The 21,982-nt window shown below is 41.1% G+C and overlaps 1 protein-coding gene across 1 annotated transcript in view; it reads right to left on the bottom strand.

Annotated features, from left to right (window-relative positions):
* dntt (deoxynucleotidyltransferase, terminal) overlaps window positions 1-21,982 on the bottom strand; it is a 123,779-nt gene that overhangs the window by 93,708 nt on the left and 8,089 nt on the right. Inside the window, exons 2-3 of the mRNA XM_022217234.2 lie at window positions 21,545-21,719; window positions 18,871-18,981 (exon numbers count right to left, since the gene is read on the bottom strand). Of these exons, the coding sequence (XP_022072926.2) occupies window positions 18,871-18,981; window positions 21,545-21,719 (286 nt within the window). The remainder of the gene's footprint in view (window positions 1-18,870; window positions 18,982-21,544; window positions 21,720-21,982) is intronic.

Here is a 21,982-nt window from a genome sequence, read left to right as displayed (position 1 = left end):
ATTAACATGTTTCAGCTGCAACAACTTATTTAACCCTAGCTGATGCAGTGAGGAGCTTCTCATTTCTTAAACAACCGCATTGGAAGACATATCCTGTGGTTGTGGAAAAGATGCTAATCTGTTTCAGAAGGGTCAAATTATTGGTCTGCATCAAGCACCAGAAACAACTAAGGAGATTGCTGAAACTACTAAAATCGGGTTAAGAACCATCCAATGCATTATTAAAACCTTAAGGATAGTGGTGAACCATCATGGTTGAGGAACAGATGTGGTCAGAACAAACTCTTAGATGATCGTAGGAAATCAACAGTAGAACTCACGGCTATGTTTAATTGTGAAAGTAAGAGTAATTCCATTCGCACAATGCAAAGGGGAGTCAAAGGATTGGGACTAAACAGCTGTGTAGCTCTAAGAAAACCACTGATTAACTAGGCTAATCAGAAAAATGGCTTCAGTTCGCTTTGTAGCATAAAGATTGGACTCTGGAGCACTGAAAGAAGGTCATGAGGTCTGATGAGTCCAGATTTACCCTGTTCTAAAGTAAAAGTTGCACCAGGGTAAGAGGAGAGGCGAATGCACTCCTCATGGCTAGTACCTACCAGCCTGTGGGGGTGAGGGTTATGATCTGGGGTTGGTCAAGTTCAGCAACATTATGTTCCCAAAGAATGAGGTCAGCTGACTACCTGAATATACTGAATGACCAGGTCTTTCCATCAATGGAGTTTTTCTTCCCTCATGGCATGGGCATGTTCCAAGGTGACAATGGCAGGATTCATGGGGCTCACATCGTGATTGAGTGGATCAGGGAGCATGGGATGTCATTTTCACACATGGATTGTCCTCCACAGAGTCCAGACCTCAGTAATACTGAGAATCTTTGGGATGTTCTGGAGAAGACTTTGCGCAGTGGTCCGACTCTCCCATCATCGATATAAGATTTTGATAGAAAATTAATGCAACTCTGTGAGAAATAAATGCTGTGACTTTGCAGAAGCTTATCGAAATGATGCCACAGCAAATGTGTGTCGTTCTCAGAGCTAAAGGCGGTCCAAATATTAGACGGTGCAATTTTTTTTGGATGGGCGGTGTATGTCCTGAAGGAGTTGGTGCAGACCAGAACAGAGCAAAGGAGAGAGAACATTGGGCTTACCTTTGTCAGCTGGCCAGCAGCACAACTCCAACAGAAATGATGCTATTGTTCTATGTCTGCATATGTAAACAGGCAGCTTGTTGCATTGCCTCTAGGTGGCCATAAAACATTAATTATTGCTGGTTTAACTCCTGGCAACAAACAAAAGAAAGACCAAAGTGGTAGTGCTTGTCTTTAAATTTGAAGAAGCTTCACACTTTTCAGCATATTAACTGAGTTTTGGTGTCTCCAGAAAGTTTTTGTAATAAGTGAAGGAAGGAATACAAGTGGCATATCTGATAATCACATTTAATTATCTCACCTATGAAAAAGCGTGACTTTAAGCCATCACAGACACACACACACACACAACCTGGAAGGGAGTCTGTCAACTGTCATGTTGTTGCAGCAGCTGTGTAGAGTCAGCGCTGCGGGCCTGAAAATCCACCCTGCATATGCGATCATCTAATTAATGAGGAGTTAAGGCTGGTAGGGGGACTTGGTGTGCAGGGACGTTGATATAACGCTCCGATTTACCCCCCGCCACCGAATATCACGGACATGCCTGCGAGTCATGTTCGCACAGCAGCCCGCCTCACTGCATGCACAAAAAGAAACCATGAAAGGAGGTCAGAGAACCCACTGAGAAGAGTTTTAACACGATTAACATCGAGGAGATGGATTTTATCCGTCTCATACCTAATGAATAAGTGGTGGAAATATTCTGCCTCTTTTTCTCTTTGTGTAACTTTGAGCTTTATTCGCATTGAAGAAAAGTTGTTTTTCCTGAACACCATCAAAGGGATCTTGAAGGCATTTTCAAATGAAATATTAATACCTTTGTACATCTCACCAAAACACCTGAACCAAACAAACAAACAAACCAATAAAAACCAATCCTTCTCTAATCCTTATAGCTTTTGTTTGTTGCCTCTTTAAATTCTGAGCTAAAACTGGTGATGGAGGGAATCAATTTGATGCATTTAAGGTTCAGTGCTTCCATATCCCATACACCCATCTCCTCATCCGTGACATTTCTGTCATCAATGAAGGTCTTGGGGCTGCAGGAAACAAAATCCAGGATGTTTAGCTCTTCCTCTCTGCATCACTTTTTCCTACTTACTCTTTCTTCCCCTCCAGTCATTAGTCTTGTCAGTGTGTTTGCTTGTGCGTATCTGTTTGTACATTTGTTGTATATGCGTGTGCATGTGCAGGAAAGGTGTGTCACGTCAGTCAGCCGAGACACAGACTGTAGATTCTTGCCGTTTGTCAACCGTATGGTGAAGTTATGACAGCAGAAGACTTGAGGCTAAGCAGAGACATGGTGTAATATGGTGTGGATTTCCCAGGTTCACCAAGAGACAACAAGAGTGAGTGAGAGCACAGTCGGAGTGGATAGAGGGGGGTTGAGGCAGTTTTAGACTTAACAAAAGGGCGGGTAGAAGCGATATGGGAGCGAAAGAGTGCGAGGCAGAGATGGTGAGGGATAAAGAGGGAGCAGGGAGGAATAAATCAATAGCTGTGGAATGAAGGACCGCTTGCTGCCAGTGTGTGATTGACACCTCACTGGGGTGCTGTTGCTGAGATGATGCTCATCCTCTCTTCCCGATCCTGACACTGCTCAGCACCACCTACTTCCTCACCTCTCCTTTTTGAAATCGCTGCAGGTTTTCTCTTACACTTCCTTTGTGTGTCTAATGGATCCCTCTACATAAACAGTTGTAAGCACACATCTTAGTTTAAGGCCCTCTGTGTTGAAAAATTGTTTTAAATTACATTGTATCTTCTTCGGTTTGGTAGATTAAATGTAAGCAAAAGCCTTTTGGTGACATTTTATATATATTATGCATTTGTCTATTTTGCCTTTATTCTGCCAAGGAGCACAGCAGAGTCATGCGATGACCAGTGTACATTTGTCGGTCTGTTTGTCTGTCTGCTACATTATTCAAAAATACACAAATGGATTTGGATGAAATTTTCAGGAAAAGTCAGAAAAGACACAAAGACCAAGTGCTTAGATTTTGCCAGTGATGAGGCTTATGGTCTAGATCCACTGATTTGTTAAAGATTTCTGTATCATTGTGAGTTAGCGGCATGGCCTCACTGTAACTGTGAACACTACGTCTGCTGATGAGGACTTATCTGTCAGAAATGATACAAGGAATAGTTGATTAAATTGTGGGGGTGTTTGCGACTCCCATCAATTCCTGCTGCCCGCTACATATTTAGGTGATGCAATTCAGTATCTGTACATAATGTACTCAGTCATAAGACACACTTATGGTCAGCACAAAGGTATTTTGTTTTTGGATGCATCTATGTCCAACCCAGTCTCACATCAAATTGTGACATAGTCACGTTTGTCCACAATGCAAAACGTTACAATCTCACAATTTTGGCCTGAAAATTGTGAGATGCTCACGTTTTTTCCCGCAATTCTTTTCTATGGGTCTGACGAAGGGTCATGTGACTGCTTGCTGCAGGCTTCTCAAAATGAAAACATGGCGGCTATTCCTTTTATTTTCCGTGGAAAATGCATTATTTTAAGATAGTTTGGACAGAAAAAAACATTTTGATGACATTTTTAGCGAGAAATATATATAACACTTTCACATTATCCATTCAGTTATTGGAAATGATCTTTGGTTTGGTTTGTTTTTACGCTGAATTTCACTTCACGGCATTAAATTGTGACAGTGTCACATTTTGTACGTTATGCTGGTTGATTAGGACGCTGCCAAAAACGAAAACAAGCGGTGTGTTTATTTTTGTATTGTTGCATTGTGTAATTTTTTGAGTTGTTAAATCATTTATGTAACGCTTGGTGATTACTGCTAGTTACTGAGATGTCTTCCCCGGCCTTTCATTAGTTGACGCGCTTCGCTCCCTTGTTAACAAGTTGCATTTCAATGATCCACAAGTCGCTCGTTGTCAATGCAAACAACCGTATTTATTTCCATGAATGTGCTTTTACCGCAATCATTTGTTGAGCTCATCCATACACCAGTCAGCGCACAGCGATCTAAAAACTTTATTCCTGCCCACAACAAGATCCCCCTCTCTTTCTTTAGCCCGTGGAAGCGTCCATAGCAACCACCATAGCAACGGTGGGAAAGGTAACAATTCCACTCCGAGACGTGAAAGATTCATCGTAATAACAAACCAAAGAGCACACACAAGAACTGAACGAATATTGTGAAATTAAAATGTATATTTTTTTGTGTCGCTGTAATGCCTGAGGCTTTGCTGCTGTCCGCTTTCTGACCGTGGTCGGCAAAATACAGGGGAGAACGACGTGCAGAACCTGCTGCACCTTTCTTCTTCGGTGGTGTCTGTGTAAAACAATGTCCAACATGCAAACAGCACACCTAGCGCCATGAAGCACAAAATGCAGGTGTAAATCAATGACATCTTACAATTACAATGTCCTGTCTTTTAACTAATAAAGACACATATATAAAGAACTTTACATAAGTTTGTTTGTTTGTTTTATTAAGATCCCCTATCAGCTTTTGCAAAGCAGCTATTCTTCCTGGGGTCTTCATAATTTCATTTGTGACAACACCAAAAAGCAACATGTACACAAAATACATACAAATCAAATTACAAAATACATAAACAATACATACAAAAATGCACGTATACAATACAAATAACATACATATACAAAACCTGTACTAACCAAAAGCATACAACACATAATACTCCCACCTTGAATTATAAAAATAAACTTTTCTTCTTCAAAGATATCATGACCTAACAGTAATAATTAAAGAATAATCTACCTCAGAAACCAACCATAACATAAATCACATAAACAGTGACATTACAGTCACTACATTTAAGTTTAAGATTTAATTTAATGAATGATTGTATTTTACAAATTTCTATTCCCAAGCAACCCACTAAACTAATAACTAAAATTTTGTGCTACACAATGCTCTTTTAGTTTAATTTTAAAGTTTTCAATATTCCCCATTTTTGAGAAAATCCAGATGTTATCACTCGCTCCCGAAAAAAGCATCATTTTTTAAAAAATATTTTGGATTTCGATTAATTAGACAATGAACAAATTGACGTAATTTCCTGGTGGGTGTGTTTATGCAGCCTATTAAACACTTTTTTCCCTTTGAAATAAAGTACAATCCATACATCATGGTCCAGTGTTCATTGTTTGTTTTGTTCACTGACATAGTGCAATAAAGTTTTGTTTTTTAAACCATCCAGTACCGTAATGAATATTGAATGAATATGGCATCTTGCTTACATCTCTAATTAAGGAGCAAGAAATTTACTGACGTTGATTTATGATTCAAGACAAGCAGAGGACACACTGTGTGCCCCTTTAATGTCCAAAAGGCCAATTAAGGTCAAAATCTCACAGATTCTTTGACCGATTTGGACCAACCTGCACATGTTTGATATTGGGTCCTAAAGCAATATGGTGTACGTTTTCAGACCACTAGGACCTACAACGGCAAAATAGGAGCAAAGAAGACACTGGAACAGGTGCCTTTGTTAAAATGAATGAGAAACAGTGTGAGAACATCAATCAAAGTGCACCAAAGTGCATAAAGTCATAGAACAGGGTGTGCTGAATGCTCTGGGAGCAAGTCTGCAGTGAAAACACCTTTGAAGGGGTCAAGGGTCACTAAATCTGAAGACTTCAAATGAAGGAGACATTTTGTGCAACATATCAAGTATCATAAAAGTCATTCCCAGTGGAATTCAAGTCTGATATTGTGTGGGACTATTCAGAGCAGTCACATGAAGCACCGTACCTGTTTTCAAGGGTCGAGCTCCATGGGAACCTGCTTTTTTCAGCAGTGAGGCCTGCTAGTAGTGATGAAGCCTGAGGCCTTCAAACATGTAAAAATCATTCCTGCTCGGTCATTTTTGGGTCTAGTGACACCAAATCGGACACGCTCCTACTAAACCACCTCCTGACCTTGCATATGTTTTTTCAGAGAGTTAGCTCAAAAGGGGCCCGACCACGGTCCTGTTTCTGACTCTACGGTTAACCCTTTCATGTCCAAATGCTTCAAAACGGGCTAAAAAGGTCAAAATCTCGCACATCCTTAACCAATTTGGACCAAACTGCACAGGTTCTAGATATAGAGGCTAATGTGAATGCTCATGCACGTTTCAGACCTCCAGGGGCCCTGAAGAAGGAATGAGGGCCAAAAAAAACCAAAGTGCATTTTTTCAGTTCTCTGTACTTCTATCCATGGTTGTGCTGTTTTCATAGAGGCACACAACTTTATATTGCAGTAAAAACAATGAGCCCAGGGGGATTTAAAATACGACTGGAGCAACTAGAAACTACTTCAGGGAGTTAATGACACACCAGCATAGCAACACAACTACAGCAACAACAAATAACACAACATCTACAGAGAAAAATATAATTATTACTCTCCTCATTATTACGAAATATACAGACTCTTTATATATAAGGAACCATAAACACGCTAAAGACACAATAAAGTAGCCAAAAAAAGGTAATGAATAAAGTTTCACACAAACAGACATAAGTTTTGTGTGTGTGGGCAAAGTGTTCTTTTCAGAGTCAGTCAGCGCAGCACAGTGAGGTGCACCAAAGAAAATTAATGATAAAATGATGACTGAATGCTGAGATGTTATGATGAATAAAACAAAGATTTTTCAGTGATGGAATATTCTTTTCCACTTGTACAATGACTGCAAGGAAATTGTGCTGCAACCAAACAGCAAACTCTTTGAATGAACAATAAAGGCAACATGGAAATGCAGAAAATTACAGTTTGTCAAACGTCTGCTTGAAGCTGCTTCAAAAACGAGTTAATCTCTATGGATCCCTGCGTTAAAATGTCCAAGTTTACAGCAGTCTTTTTTGCTCCTGTTTTGCCGTTGTAGGTCCTGATGGTCTGAAACCGTACACCAGTATTTCTTTAGGACCCAATATCAAGCATGTGCAGGCTGGTCCAAATCGGTAAAAGAATCTGTGAGATTTTGACCTTAATTGGCCTTTTGGACTTTAAAGGGGCACACTTCCAAACTTCAACATGGTACCATCTGGCCCCCTGTTGATCTAGGAGGCTGATATTGTGTATACCGACTCACAGGGGGCCCTAGTACTTGTGGTTAAAATTTTGTCCCGTTCGGGTAAAAAATGAGGGTGAGGGTCAAATTCCACTGGCAGAAGGCTCTCAGGGTCAATAAGTCTAACAAGACCTGATTTTCCAACATGAACACTTGGTCAGATTTTTCTAGTGGGACCCTGGGGCTGATCTTTTACTATGTTATACTAGGCTATATTTGGAGCTGAACTGTGGTGGTTTGAAGTCTCTATGACCTTCCTGTGACCCCTGGCGCAGGGTCAAAATGTCACATTTTTGGACATTGAAGCACCATAAATTAGTAATTTTTGCATCAAATGAGCTGAAACTTTTAGGGGTGATTCAGGTGACCTTGGTGAACAATTGATTTGAAGCACAAATCTCTAGGTCATTCCTGGAGCTACTTCCGGTTTGGGAGGGGCTAGCAAAACAGTTCCAGTGGATTTAGATTTTAGATGTTTCAGAGGTACCAGATCCCAGGTTTCAGCTCTCTGAGTGTAACAGAAGAGAAATGAGAGCAAAAGAGGGACAACTATTGAAAAACGTGTTTTTTTGGCCCTCTTTCCTTCTTCAGGGCCCCTGGAGGTCTGAAACGTGCATGAGCATTCACATTAGCCTCTATATCTAGAACCTGTGCAGTTTGGTCCAAATTGGTTAAGGAATGTGTGAGATTTTGACCTTTTTAGCCCGTTTTGAAGCATTTGGACATGAAAGGGTTAACCGTAGAGTCAGAAACAGGACCGTGGTCGGGCCCCTTTTGAGCTAACTCTCTGAAAAAAAATATGCAAGGTCAGGAGGTGGTTTAGTAGGAGCGTGTCCGATTTGGTGTCACTAGACCCAAAAATGACCGAGCAGGAATGATTTTTACATGTTTGAAGGCCTCAGGCTTCATCACTACTAGCAGGCCTCACTGCTGAAAAAAGCAGGTTCCCATGGAGCTCGACCCTTGAAAACAGGTACGGTGCTTCATGTGACTGCTCTGAATAGTCCCACACAATATCAGACTTGAATTCCACTGGGAATGACTTTTATGATACTTGATATGTTGCACAAAATGTCTCCTTCATTTGAAGTCTTCAGATTTAGTGACCCTTGACCCCTTCAAAGGTGTTTTCACTGCAGACTTGCTCCCAGAGCATTCAGCACACCCTGTTCTATGACTTTATGCACTTTGGTGCACTTTGATTGATGTTCTCACACTGTTTCTCATTCATTTTAACAAAGGCACCTGTTCCAGTGTCTTCTTTGCTCCTATTTTGCCGTTGTAGGTCCTGGTGGTCTGAAAACGTACACCATATTGCTTTAGGACCCAATATCAAACATGTGCAGGTTGGTCCAAATCGGTCAAAGAATCTGTGAGATTTTGACCTTAATTGGTCTTTTGGACATTAAAGGTGCACACAGTGTGTCCTCTGCTTGTCTTGAATCATAAATCAACGTCAGTAAATTTCTTGCTCCTTAATTAGAGATGTAAGCAAGATGCCATATTCATTCAATATTCATTACGGTACTGGATGGTTTAAAAAACAAAACTTTATTGCACTATGTCAGTGAACAAAACAAACAATGAACACCGGACCATGATGTATGGATTGTACTTTATTTCAAAGGGAAAAAAGTGTTTAATAGGCTGCATAAACACACCCACCAGGAAATTACGTCAATTTGTTCATTGTCTAATTAATCGAAATCCAAAATATTTTTTAAAAAATGATGCTTTTTTCGGGAGCGAGTGATAACATCCGGATTGTCTCAAAAATGGGGAATATTGAAAACTTTAAAATTAAACTAAAAGAGCATTATGTAGCACAAAATTTTAGTTATTAGTTTAGTGGGTTGCTTGGGAATAGAAATTTGTAAAATACAATCATTCATTAAATTAAATCTTAAACTTAAATGTAGTGACTGTAATGTCACTGTTTATGTGATTTATGTTATGGTTGGTTTCTGAGGTAGATTATTCTTTAATTATTACTGTTAGGTCATGATATCTTTGAAGAAGAAAAGTTTATTTTTATAATTCAAGGTGGGAGTATTATGTGTTGTATGCTTTTGGTTAGTACAGGTTTTGTATATGTATGTTATTTGTATTGTATACGTGCATTTTTGTATGTATTGTTTATGTATTTTGTAATTTGATTTGTATGTATTTTGTGTACATGTTGCTTTTTGGTGTTGCCACAAATGAAATTATGAAGACCCCAGGAAGAATAGCTGCTGCTTTGCAAAAGCTGATAGGGGATCTTAATAAAACAAACAAACAAACTTATGTAAAGTTCTTTATATATGTGTCTTTATTAGTTAAAAGACAGGACATTGTAATTGTAAGATGTCATTGATTTACACCTGCATTTTGTGCTTCATGGCGCTAGGTGTGCTGTTTGCATGTTGGACATTGTTTTACACAGACACCACCGAAGAAGAAAGGTGCAGCAGGTTCTGCACGTCGTTCTCCCCTGTATTTTGCCGACCACGGTCAGAAAGCGGACAGCAGCAAAGCCTCAGGCATTACAGCGACACAAAAAATATACATTTTAATTTCACAATATTCGTTCAGTTCTTGTGTATGATCTCTGGTTTGTTATTACGATGAATCTTTCACGTCTCGGAGTGGAATTGTTACCTTTCCCACCGTTGCTATGGTGGTTGCTATGGACGCTTCCACGGGCTAAAGAAAGAGAGGGGGATCTTGTTGTGGGCAGGAATAAAGTTTTTAGATCGCTGTGCGCTGACTGGTGTATGGATGAGCTCAACAAATGAACAAAAGCACGTTCATGGAAATAAATACGGTTGTTTGCATTGACAACGAGCGACTTGTGGATCATCGAAATGCAACTTGTTAACAAGGGAGCGAAGCGCGTCAACTAATGAAAGGCCGGGGAAGACATCTCAGTAACTAGCAGTAATCACCAAGCGTTACATAAATGATTTAACAACTCAAAAAATTACACAATGCAACAATACAAAAATAAACACACCGCTTGTTTTCATTTTTGGCAGCGTCCTAATCAACCAACATAACGCACAAAATGTGACACTGTCACAATTTAATGCCGTGAAGTGAAATTCAGCGTAAAAACAAACCAAACCAAAGATCATTTCCAATAACTGAATGGATAATGTGAAAGTGTTATATATATTTCTCGCTAAAAATGTCATCAAAATGTTTTTCTGTCCGAACTATCTTAAAATAATGCATTTTCCACGGAAAATAAAAGGAATAGCCGCCATGTTTTCATTTTGAGAAGCCTGCAGCAAGCAGTCACATGACCCTTCGTCAGACCCATAGAAAAGAATTGCGGGAAAAAACGTGAGCATCTCACAATTTTCAGGCCAAAATTGTGAGATTGTAACGTTTTGCATTGTGGACAAACGTGACTATGTCACAATTTGATGTGAGACTGGGTTGCTATGTCGCCATGATTTCTGATCATCAATAACTAATAAACAAATGCTAAATTTATCAAAGAAAATGCTGCATTTCTGACAATGTTATATGGGGAAATGAACAGCCTTGGTGAAGTACTGCACTCTCTGAGTGCTTTTCTCATTTTATTATTCTATCCATTCATTCTCTATACACCGCTTTATCCTCACTAGGGACGCAGGGGGTGCTGGAGCCTATCCCAGCTGACTCGGGCGAAGGCAGGGGACACCCTGGACAGATCGCCAGTCTGTTGCAGGGCTACATATACAGACAAACAATCACACACACATTCACACCTACAGGTAATTTAGAGTAACCAATTAACCTCAGCATATTTTTGGACTGTGGGAGGAAACCGGAGTACCCGGAGAAAACCCACGCATGCACAGGGAGAACATGCAAACTCCATGCAGAAACATCCCAGGCTCAGGCCGGGATTTGAACCAGGGATCTTCTTGCTGCATTGCGAAAGTGCTAACTACTATGCAGCCCTCATTTTATTATTGCATTATGCAAACGTTGATTCTCAAGGCTGAAAAATAAGGTCAAAGCAGAAGTGCCAAAAACTGCAGTTCCTCAAATGCCCACCTGAGGCTGATTCAAAAAGTGAGTCAATCCCTATGGAACCCCATGCTAAAAGATCCAACTTTACAGTGTAACTAAACCTGTTTACAGCCTGGTACAAAAAAAACTGCTTTGATCTTTATGATTTATTTCTACGTTCATGGCAACTGTACAGGAGCAGACGTTTGATAGAAGTCACTCATGTAAATTTTGTTAAGGCTTAAAGTTAAAGCGTGGCTGCTTGGTGACATACAGGTACACTCTCTTTTCTCATGTTTGGTGATTGTGATTGGTGAGTCGCTGCGCTGGTCGTCAACAGTGCTGTTCAGAAAACCAATGGGTGGTGTCACAGAAGGTTAATTTGCCTTTATATACAATCAATAGTGTTCTATTCTCTTCCACTGAGTCCACAGTGTGCCTCATCCTCTGTAGCAGCAGTTAAAGGAATAGTCTGGGAGTTTGGGAAATATTTGCTTTCTTGCAGAAATTAAGCTCTATTCACACAAGACTAGTATTAACCATGAACCTTTAGTTATTCATGGCAACTGTAAGAATCACCTGTGTTTTAATAACGTGTAAATCTGTCATGTCTGTAATTTGTAAAGTTAAAATTCCACCACAACATAACCTACCATATTCCCCCTAACATAGAGGTCCCTTAAAAATATTAGTCCTCTGTGAATCAACATCTCTGTGATTTGGGATAATTTTTTCAAGCTTTTTTGTTTTCATTGCACCTTTCCTCTGCCTCTTTGCCCCTGAAGAATTATGGAGGCAGTCATAGAAATTACAAATGAAACCTTAGACAGCAAATTCAGGAGACTCATGTCAACACACAGCATTGAGATCCATTCATAGAAAGATCCCGCTCAAATCTATCAGAACAGCAAAACCTTGAAGGATGTTTAGATGGATGATATGCATGGCAGCATGACATAAGGAACACTTGGTCCAACAGACATAACAGGTATTAAGTGGCAGTCTGTTATTATGATATCCAATGATAATTTCAGTAAATTCAAGTACAACACAAACTTTGTTTATCCTACGTTAATGCGCTGCCTGAAACACCGATATAGAGATTAATTTGTAAATCACATGAGGTCCTCAGGTAACACTAGTCCCATACCAATAGGGCTCTAGCTGCAAAAATGAAAAGCACTTTCTCAAATCTCTCATTCTTAGTTAAATTTCTGATAGTGCGGTGACTTCTGAAAGCTTTTGCGACACTCAGATCTGTTAGTAGTTGTATTGTAACATTGGTTATTGAACATCATTTGCTCACCAAGCACATAAGCCAAAAGGTTTTGCAGCTTTTAGGTTTGCTTCTGCACTGTGCAGCTCACTGCACATATACAGTACAGCCCAAAATTTGGACACTCCTTCTCATTTAATGTTTTTTCTTTATTTTCATGACTATTTACATTGTAGATTCTCACTGAAGGCATCAAATGATGAATGAACACACATGGAATCATGGAGTAAGCAAAAAAGTGTGAAATAAGTCAAAACAGGTTTTATATTTTGGATTCTGCAAAAAAAAAACAAAAAAAAACAAAAAAAAACACCCTTTGCTTTGATTACTGCTTTGCACACTCTTGGCATTCTCTACATCAGCTCCATGAGGTCGTCACCTGAAATGGTTTTCCAACAGTCTTGAAAGAATTCCCAGAGATGCTAAACACTTGTTGACCCTTTTACCTTCACTGTGCAGTTCAACTCATCCCAAACCATTTATGACTAGGTTTAGGTCAGGTGACTGTGGAGGTGAGGTCATCTGATGCAGCACTCCATCACTCTCCTTCTTGGTCAAACAGCCTTTCCACAGCCTGGAGGTGTGTTTGGGGTCATTGTCCTGTTGAAAAATAAATGATGGTCCAACTAAACGCAGACCAAATGAGATGGCATGTTGCTGCAGGATGCTAGCCATGCTGGTTCAGTGTGCCTTTAATTTTGAATAAATCCCCAACAGTGTCACCAGCAATGCACCCCCACCACATTACACCTCCTTCTCCGTGTTTCACGGTGGGAATCATGAATGTAGAGACCATCCATTCACCTTTTTTGTGTCGCACAAAGACACGGCAGGTGGAACCAAAGATCTCAGATTTGGACTCATCAGACCAGAGCCCAGATTTCCACTGGTCTCATGTCCATTCCTTGTGTTTCTTGGCCCAAATAAATCTCTTCTGCTTGTTGCTTTTCCTTAGTAGTGGTTTCTTAGCAGCTATTTGACCATAAAGGCCTGACTGATGCAGTCTCCTCTCAACAGTAGATGAAGAGATGACTCTGCTACTAGAACTCTGTGCGGTATTTATCTGGGTTCTAATCTGAAGTGCTGTTAACTTGTCATTTCTGAAGCGGGTGACTTGGATAAATTTATCCTCAGCAGTAGAGGTAACTCTTAGTTTCCTTTCCTGGGGCGGTCCTCGTGAGCCAGTTTCATCGTAGAGCTTGATGGTTTTTGCGACAGCACTTGTGGATAGATGTAAAGTTTTTGCAATTTTCCGGACTAACTGACCTTCAGTTTTTACAGTAATGATGGACTGTCATTTTTCTTTACTTAGCTGGTTGATTCATGGTTCAGTTGTCGAATAGGACTGTCAGCTGTGTACCAACCTGACTTCTGCACAACACAAATGATGGTCCCAACCCCCTGAAGAAGGCAAGAAATTCCACAAATTAACCTTGACAAGGCACACGTGTGAAGTGAAAACCATTTCAGGTTCTACCTCATGGAGCTCATGGAGAGAATGCCAAGAGTGTGCAAAGCAGTAATCAAAGCAAAGGGTGGCTATTTTGAAGAATCTTAAATATAGAACATGTTTTGACCTATTTCACACTTTATTGTTCACAACATAATTCCATATGTGTTCATTCATGGTATCGAGGCCTTCAGTGAGAATCTACAATGGAAATCGTCATAAAATAAAGAAAATCCTTTTAAATGAGAAGGTGTGTAGTGTATATTCATGTATATGCACGTGGCACATCTCAAGCCTTAATTAACAGCTTGTAATGGTGCTCTATTGGGAAAAGGCACTTTGCACCAGTTGTTGTTCAGTTTTGCTAGTTTTTCTGGTCCCACAGAGCATGGGTCTTTAGTAACAAAAAGAGGGATTTTGTGTGGCCACCCTCATTGCTGATTCCTGTGTTGGCTGCAGGAGATGTTGCCATTGTAACACTGTGAGTGACCACTGGGACAAATTGGCAACAGAGCCAAGAGGAGGCGCAATATCTCAAAATCCATGCAGTCAATTCACCGGCTGTCTCACTTCCTTTTGTGAAGCCGGCAAGATTTAACCTATAGTCACCCACGCCTCATGAGAGACGGTGCTTCCAAAGAGGCATGTGAAAGTAGAATGATTAGTTAAAGGACATGGCGCAGTTTTGCAGTTTTTAACAAGTGAATCGTCTTGTGTGGACAGAGTGAATAAACACCTAAAGCAGAGAAAGTCTATGCTGCATTGTGTCAAATGTTACGTTGGATTTTTAGAAAGTTTTCATGGTTTTTAAAGAGACCTCGGTCCATGTTTTCTAGCAATTTTCGTAATACCCAAGTCAAGAGAGCTTCATTTAACTGAGCTGAGAGATTCCAGTTTGACTGACTGACCTGCTGGTGCTCCTGCTGAATACATCTCTGAAAGGGAAAAATGATCACCACTTTTATACGAAGTTTAAGGCTCCCTCATTTGTATTCACTGTGCAGTTAGAAACATAAAACGCTACCTCTAGAGAGCTCGGGGGTCATCAAGATCCTCCAGCTTCCAGTTCTGCTGGTAGACGTGCAATCCTGGTTATTGCACACACTACATTTTTGGAGTTGATGAAATTTTTGCAGTTTCACCACATTAATCTATGTTGTTTACAAAGTGCATTATTATTGCAGGAGTTTGCACAGTTACATTTATTACCTTCATTCTTATTTAATACTTTATTCCAGCACTTTACAAATTCATATGAAATTTTATGTATGTAACATATGTACCAAGCTTATTACAACCCCCCCTGTGCTGTAGAGAATAAGGTAAAGTGTATACTGCCCAGCTGTGATGGTGATTAAAGAAGATTATTTAAACATATACATTGTTTGTCATCCACAACCCAGAGAGTCTGGAAAAGATACAGACCAAGAAATCATGGCTACAGACACTTTAAAGCTACAAGGTCCTTGAACTAAATCCGGTTATTTATGGCTAACGATTATTTTTATTCAAGCTGCAATAGTGGAGTACAGATTTGTGAGCCATGTGCGAGTATTGGACGAGAAGGCCTTTTTTCTTTCTTTTCTTTTTTTGGAGCTTGTGTGGTTGTGGTTGCTAGGTGACAGTGGTACTGGCCAGCCATGACACACAGCAGTGCATGTACCAAAAACATACTGGACTTCTACTCCATGTTGCAGCCGCATGGACTGCCTGTAGGGACTCAGAGAATAATGTCGCAACATATCAGTTTAACAGTCAGCTGTATATGATTTTTGTTATTGAAAGGAGGGTATGTGTAGATTTAAGCATATTAATGGCAAAGAGAGTAGTAGCCCTCTCATGGAAAACATCAGAAACCAAGAGTAAGCAGCTCTCTTCAACCCTCCCCTTAAAGAAAATTATACAATAAGACACCAACAACAACGTTTTCATCAGATATGGGAGCCGTTCATTTACTATGTTACAAGAAAGGATTTGTCATGTGTGGTGGAAGAACCCACGGACATGTAAACAGTGGTCCTCTGCAGCATCCAATAGGGTAGAAATGTTCCCCCCTTTTTTTCCAGATACAGTGAACTGAAACAGACTATAACTCACTAACTTGATCCCAACCAACAATTGGAATAATTTGGCGGGTGGGGGGGTTGATATGTTTGATCAATGCATGTAATTGTATCTCTTTTTTATTACTCCGCCAAGGAACAGGGTGGAGTTATTGTGATGATCGGCATACGTTTGTCCGTCTGTCTTTCTGAGCGCGACATTACTCAAAATAGAATAAAGGATTTGGATGAAATTTTCAGGGAAGGTCAGAAATGACAAGGACCACGTGATAAAATTTGGCAGTAATCTGGCTTACTCTCTGGATTCACGGATTTGTTAAAGATTTCTGTATCATTGGGAGATAGCAGCACAGAGTCACTGTAACTATGACTACAAGTGAACACTACATTAGTCGTCTGCTGATGATTACATGATTGCGATCATGCTACAAATCCTTACGGACTTATCGAGAATTATCTGTCGGAAATGCACTGTATATTGATCAGCATTAAAGCCACCTCGTGTAGATCCACCTTGTGCAGTCAAAACAGCTCTGACTTGTCAGGACATTACCACGGCACTTCTGGGGATGTTCTGTAGAGCCTAGCACTGGGAATTTGGATTCTGTGGGTTGCAGGGTGGGGTCTATAGATCAAACTTCACATCCCACCAATGCTTTGGGATACAGGGAGTTTGGACGTTTGGGTTCTCTGCTGTATTCTTGGACCTGTTCTTGAGTTTCTGCAGTGTTGTATGCCACATTACACTGCTGGGGGAGGTTGCTGCCTTCAGGGAGTGTCATTTCCACGGAAGGCTGTGCTTGGTTTGCAACAACATTTAGGTAGGTGGTATGTGTCAAAGTATCATCCACATGAATGCCAGGACACAAGGTTTCCCAGCAGAACATGGCACTGAAACAAGATTTTCCGAGTTATTCACTTCACATCTTTAAATGTCATTCATTCCATTCTCAGTAGCAGAAGATGTACGCCAATGAAGGAGTTTTTATTTGAAGAGCAAAGAAGAACTTCTTTTCGCCACATCAGTTAGGATTTGACTTGCAAAAATCATCGTAATTGAGGAGAAAACAACCTCTTGAATGTGCCACTGCATCACAAAAAATACAAGCACATACTGCACATAAATACAAAGATGTATGAAGTGCACATACCCTTTTCTGAACAGGAATTATATAGACAGACATATGCACTCACGAGCATACACAGTTTCGAGTCTCTCATACCCACAAAAGCTTTTTCTTTAGACATATGCATTCACAGGGATTACATCATTACTGTCCTTTTCCACTAGGAATGCAGCAGGACAGATCAAGGACAGCTTTATCATTGTTAATCAATAGTTTGCCCCTCATTAGTACTGCCACACTATAGTATCATATCCTACGTCCGTTGGCTGGCTGGCTCTTATTTCTCAACAGGGACTTGGTTTACAGTCAAAGGGCAAGGCGACACTTATTTATTTCTGACTATCTCGGATAGTTAAAGTAACTGCGTTTTGTGTGGCTCAGTGAAGTGTTTTATCTGAGTCTCTCTCAGGTCCACAGCTAGAACAACCTTTCACTCTAATCAGAAAAGCTCCTTTGATGTGGCTTTATGCAGAGATAATGAGTTAATCATGGGGATAGGGAAATTGAGTGGGATTGCTAATTATGGAGTTAATGCCCTGGAAAGAAACGGGGGATAAGAAATTGAACAGCAGCCCTCCCCAGGTGAGACATGTGTGGGTGTGCACATCTGTACCTGCCCATCCATGGAGACGAACACGCGTGTCTGCTTGTGAGAGTCTCAAGATGTGTACGCAAGCACCCATAGGTGGATATCTGTACATATGTGTGCATCCATTATGTACATTTAACGTCACCAGAAAGTAAAGAGTCATTATGCAGCAGATGCCTCACAGGCCCTCAGTAAGCTGTGCTTAATAGGTCTTACTGAAGCTCATCAGTGGGTCTCCACACTCCCACACAAACACACACACAGGTTTGCCAGTTACTTCACAGTCGTATTGCACATCTCAGACTTCCAAATTCATATTCAGGGCCAAATATAGCATCCAGATAGTGTTGACATATCACCACATGGAAATGAACGATGGTGTGTATTTGCATATAGTCTCAATTTCCTTTAGGTCACAGCAGTGCTATTAAACTTAGTGTAATTACTGTTTTCATCATAGATTAACCTGCCAATTATTTCATTATGAATTATTTTTAGGATTATTAATTTCGGCCTATGAAATGTCAGAAAATATTGAAAAATGTCCAGAGCCCAGAGGTAAGGCTTTTAAAATGCTTGTTTTTAACAGAAGGCACTGCGATTTGTTCGCACGTCGATGCCGGCTTGTTCCTGCTCTCTGGCTGGTTTCTCTCTGCACCTGCAGCTAAATTGCCACTATCGGTGCAGCATCATTTCCCCTTTCTTTCACGCTCATCAACACCTAAGCCAATTAACCACTTTGCCATTCTGTGGAGGATCCTGAGCGTCAAATCCTCAGTCACCCACTTTACCCAGCCCTCCCTCCCACTCTGCCCACCAGATGGCAGAGGGACAGATCCATCATTGCTTCAGAATAATGTCACGTCCATTGCCCATCCTGGCGTAGCGTGCGGCGCCTCGGGGCGTGTCTGTGCCAGCCCCCGTGCCAGGGATCGTGGACATGTCAGCTGTTGCGTCTTCAACAGCTGCAGATGCTACTCATTTGCAGGTTAATGTATTTTGAGGAGAGTTGTGTCAGAGAGCTGGTGAGTGAGGCGAGCCAGCCATCCAATTAGAGCAGAACAGATTAGGGAGCTTTTTACATTGCAAAGTAAACGTGACAAACACATGTCTGAGCATGTGAAAGTGCACTTGTGCCCAAAGTGAGGTTAGAGAGGCAGTTTCTTACTGTGAAAACCTTGTTGTTGTTCTTTGTGGTGGTCTGTCTCTGGCAGGCGTATTGAGAAACTGTGGCCACTGGGGTAGGTGTAGCAGCCTCTGGCATTGTGGGCAAGGTATCCTGTGTACAAAAATATCCAGAGACTCAGGAACACACGCATACACATTCATTTATCGTCTTCATTTCTGAGCTCAAACGGTCGACAGGCTAAATGTGTAAATGTGTGTAGGGCTATTCCTGATGAGCACAGAGCCAAGAGTTCAAATTGAATTACATAAAAATGTAGCCATTTGCCTTGGAGAAGTTATTTTTATGACTGTGTGTCTCCAGGGCAACAGGCTAATGACACTCATCTCACAGTCTGGTGGCATCCAAATCCATTATGCTACCTAACCCGTGGCATTACAAATCTGCTTGCCATCATCCAATTTGCCTCCTGTAAATTGCCTTTCATTCTATGAAGAAATGGTTCTCCATTTGTAATATATGTGTCAAAAGGATTACTAATGTAATATTAATATTCTTGCAGACAATTAGACATTACAAAAGGGAACATTGTGTCCATAAAATTATGCATGTATTGGGGGGAGTAATAGAGGGAGGGGAGGAAGAGGAGGAAGAGGAAGATTTAGAGATTGTCACCACACAGTGTTGACGGGGACTGATGCTGCAGGAGGAACAGGGGTGTCTGAGAAAGATAATGAAAAGAGCTACTACCTCTCACACTGCTGGGCTGAATCAATCAGTAAGGGATTCAAAAAATGTTCATCATTTATTCTCTGCCAGTAGCCTTAGCTGTTCTCAAAAAAAAAATGAATAACTTTGAATATATTTCACGGCACAATTTTTCTGCCAATCAAAAGTAAAACTGCCTCAGAAAACTCCCTAACTGCGTTCCCTCTAAATACAACAGGGGGTTCTCCATCACTTTTCCACCTCAGCTGCAGTTTGTTTAATCCAGTATGGGATTGTGGGTCCATGGAGACAAATGTCTGTGCATCAGCATGCAGAGGCTGGTTTTCCCCATCTGGGCTGGGTTAATATACAGGCCTATCACTGTGTGGAAGTTCTCAGATCTCAGAGGCAGCATATCCCCTCCTGGCCTTCTCTCCAGTGTCCTCTCCACCTTTGCTGTATGGCTTCGATGTAACTAAACTAATGTGCGCAGTCTACACACTGCTTCATTTCTCCACATACCATCTGCAGAGATGAAGAGGTAGGAGTACGTGTTTCAGGACCTCGCCCACTTGTGTGCTCGAAACCACAGAGACACTCCAGGCCTGTTCTTCCCCCCACGTTAATGCCGGTCACATGGGCGGAGGAGCCTACTCGGATGGGTTAATGAAATCCTCTCAAACCACAGAACAGGACCAAGGTTACCCAGGTTCCACCTCTTCAGGGAAACTACTTGCCCCTGCACCTACTCACTAACCCACAAACACACAGAGGCCACCTGTCTCCTAAGACTGAGGGCAAACACATGTTCACCAACCAGATGCAAACTCTGAATCCTTGGGGTTCGCTTCCATTTTCAGTCCTCTCAAGCAAAGTATTCTCACATCCTACCACATCTCCACTTAAACAGGCTAAACAGCCTCTCCACACACTTGGAAGGAATGGAAAATATTACATTTCAGTGGGTTTAATACTTAAAATTCCTCCCTGACTTGCTGTAGAATATTTATGATAGTAAAACACATTGCATCTCCAGACTATCATGAAGAGCCGCAGGCAAATGTGCCCAAGAAGTGGCTTGTTTGGGGAATATTTTATCTTTACATGATAGCTCCTTAAATGGATTTATCACTCATAAAAAACAATCTACTGGAAGCTGCGCGCACATAAATGCCACTGCGCGTTACCTCATTTGCTTCAGAGAGGAGCTGCATCACAAAACAAGCAGAGAAGTGGGCTTGTTGTTACCTGGGGAGATGGGTCAATAAATGTCAGCACGGCATCATTAGCCTTGTCTCTTAATGATGCAGCCAACTAAAAGTGCGCCACTGATGTGCTACGCATACGTCGCCCCACAAAGACAATGCTAGAGCAGGACAAAAGGATTTCTGGGGGGTGTTTCACATGGAAGCACAAGCAATCTTATTGTGACCGTTAACAGTCACAATCCATTTGGAGGAAACGTAGATGCAGCCTGGAAAGCTGGCAAAACTTGAGTGTTTTTTTCCCCCTCTCCGCTGTGGAAGAAAAAGGAGAAAGCATATTTCTTTATTTTGGACCCATATGCTGCCAAGCCTTCATAGTGCCATTCACATGGGAAAATATGTGTGCATCTGTGAGCATGTGTATGTGTCTCTGTTAGTGGGCTGCTCTGAGCCCTGACATCCAGCTGATGGGTTCATTTGACACTCCCACACAATCTGGATGATGTTTCTCTTGCTATAAGCGAGGTGAAGTGTGGAAATATGAGCAGAGACAGAGCGCTAGAAGTATTCTCTTGTTAAGAGCGCCTGGTCAAATGGTTGACATACGTTTACAAGGGGAAGGAAGAGGCATACGTGTACCAAAATGCAAAATATACAAGGCACACCTTCACGTTGCATATATTTTGAATTTTCAAAAAGTATTACATGATGGTGTTTCCTCGAGTCATCATTTCCCGTTTGGTTCCTAGTGCCATCTAGTGCCTACCTCTATCTGTCAAGATATTTCTGTGAAACACACAAACCTGGATGCGGTGTCTGGTCTCCACAGCAACAGGTCTTCCCTCTCTCATGCTGTCAGTGAACCAGTTGATGTTCAATATGTGCATCACAGGTAGATTTTTCAGGCCGCATCCCTTTAGCCACGTCCAAAGAAATGAAGCCTGGCTTTCCTCAGACACCACATGAGTGACAGCATCACTGTGGGGGAGAGAAGGAGAGCTGTGAGAAAAGCAGAGATCAGTTCATGGTTTTATTCCGTTTGGTCAACACCCACAGATATTGGTGCACCATTTTTCAAGTACAAGGGTATCACTATCTGTAGAGTAAACACAGATGTCTATACATTGAAATTCGCGCATCAAGTCACTCTGTATGAAAAAGCAAAAACCTAAAGAGTTCAAAGGTTTGGACTGAAATTATAAAACATGCAACTAAATGTTCAAAAGCTAGTCACTAGCTTT

Source organism: Acanthochromis polyacanthus, chromosome 15, assembly GCF_021347895.1.
Source record: "Acanthochromis polyacanthus isolate Apoly-LR-REF ecotype Palm Island chromosome 15, KAUST_Apoly_ChrSc, whole genome shotgun sequence".
In the NCBI taxonomy this organism is placed as follows: Eukaryota; Metazoa; Chordata; class Actinopteri; family Pomacentridae; genus Acanthochromis; species Acanthochromis polyacanthus.
Note: the sequence above shows the minus strand (reverse complement) of the source record. Positions and strands in the feature narration are given on the sequence as shown.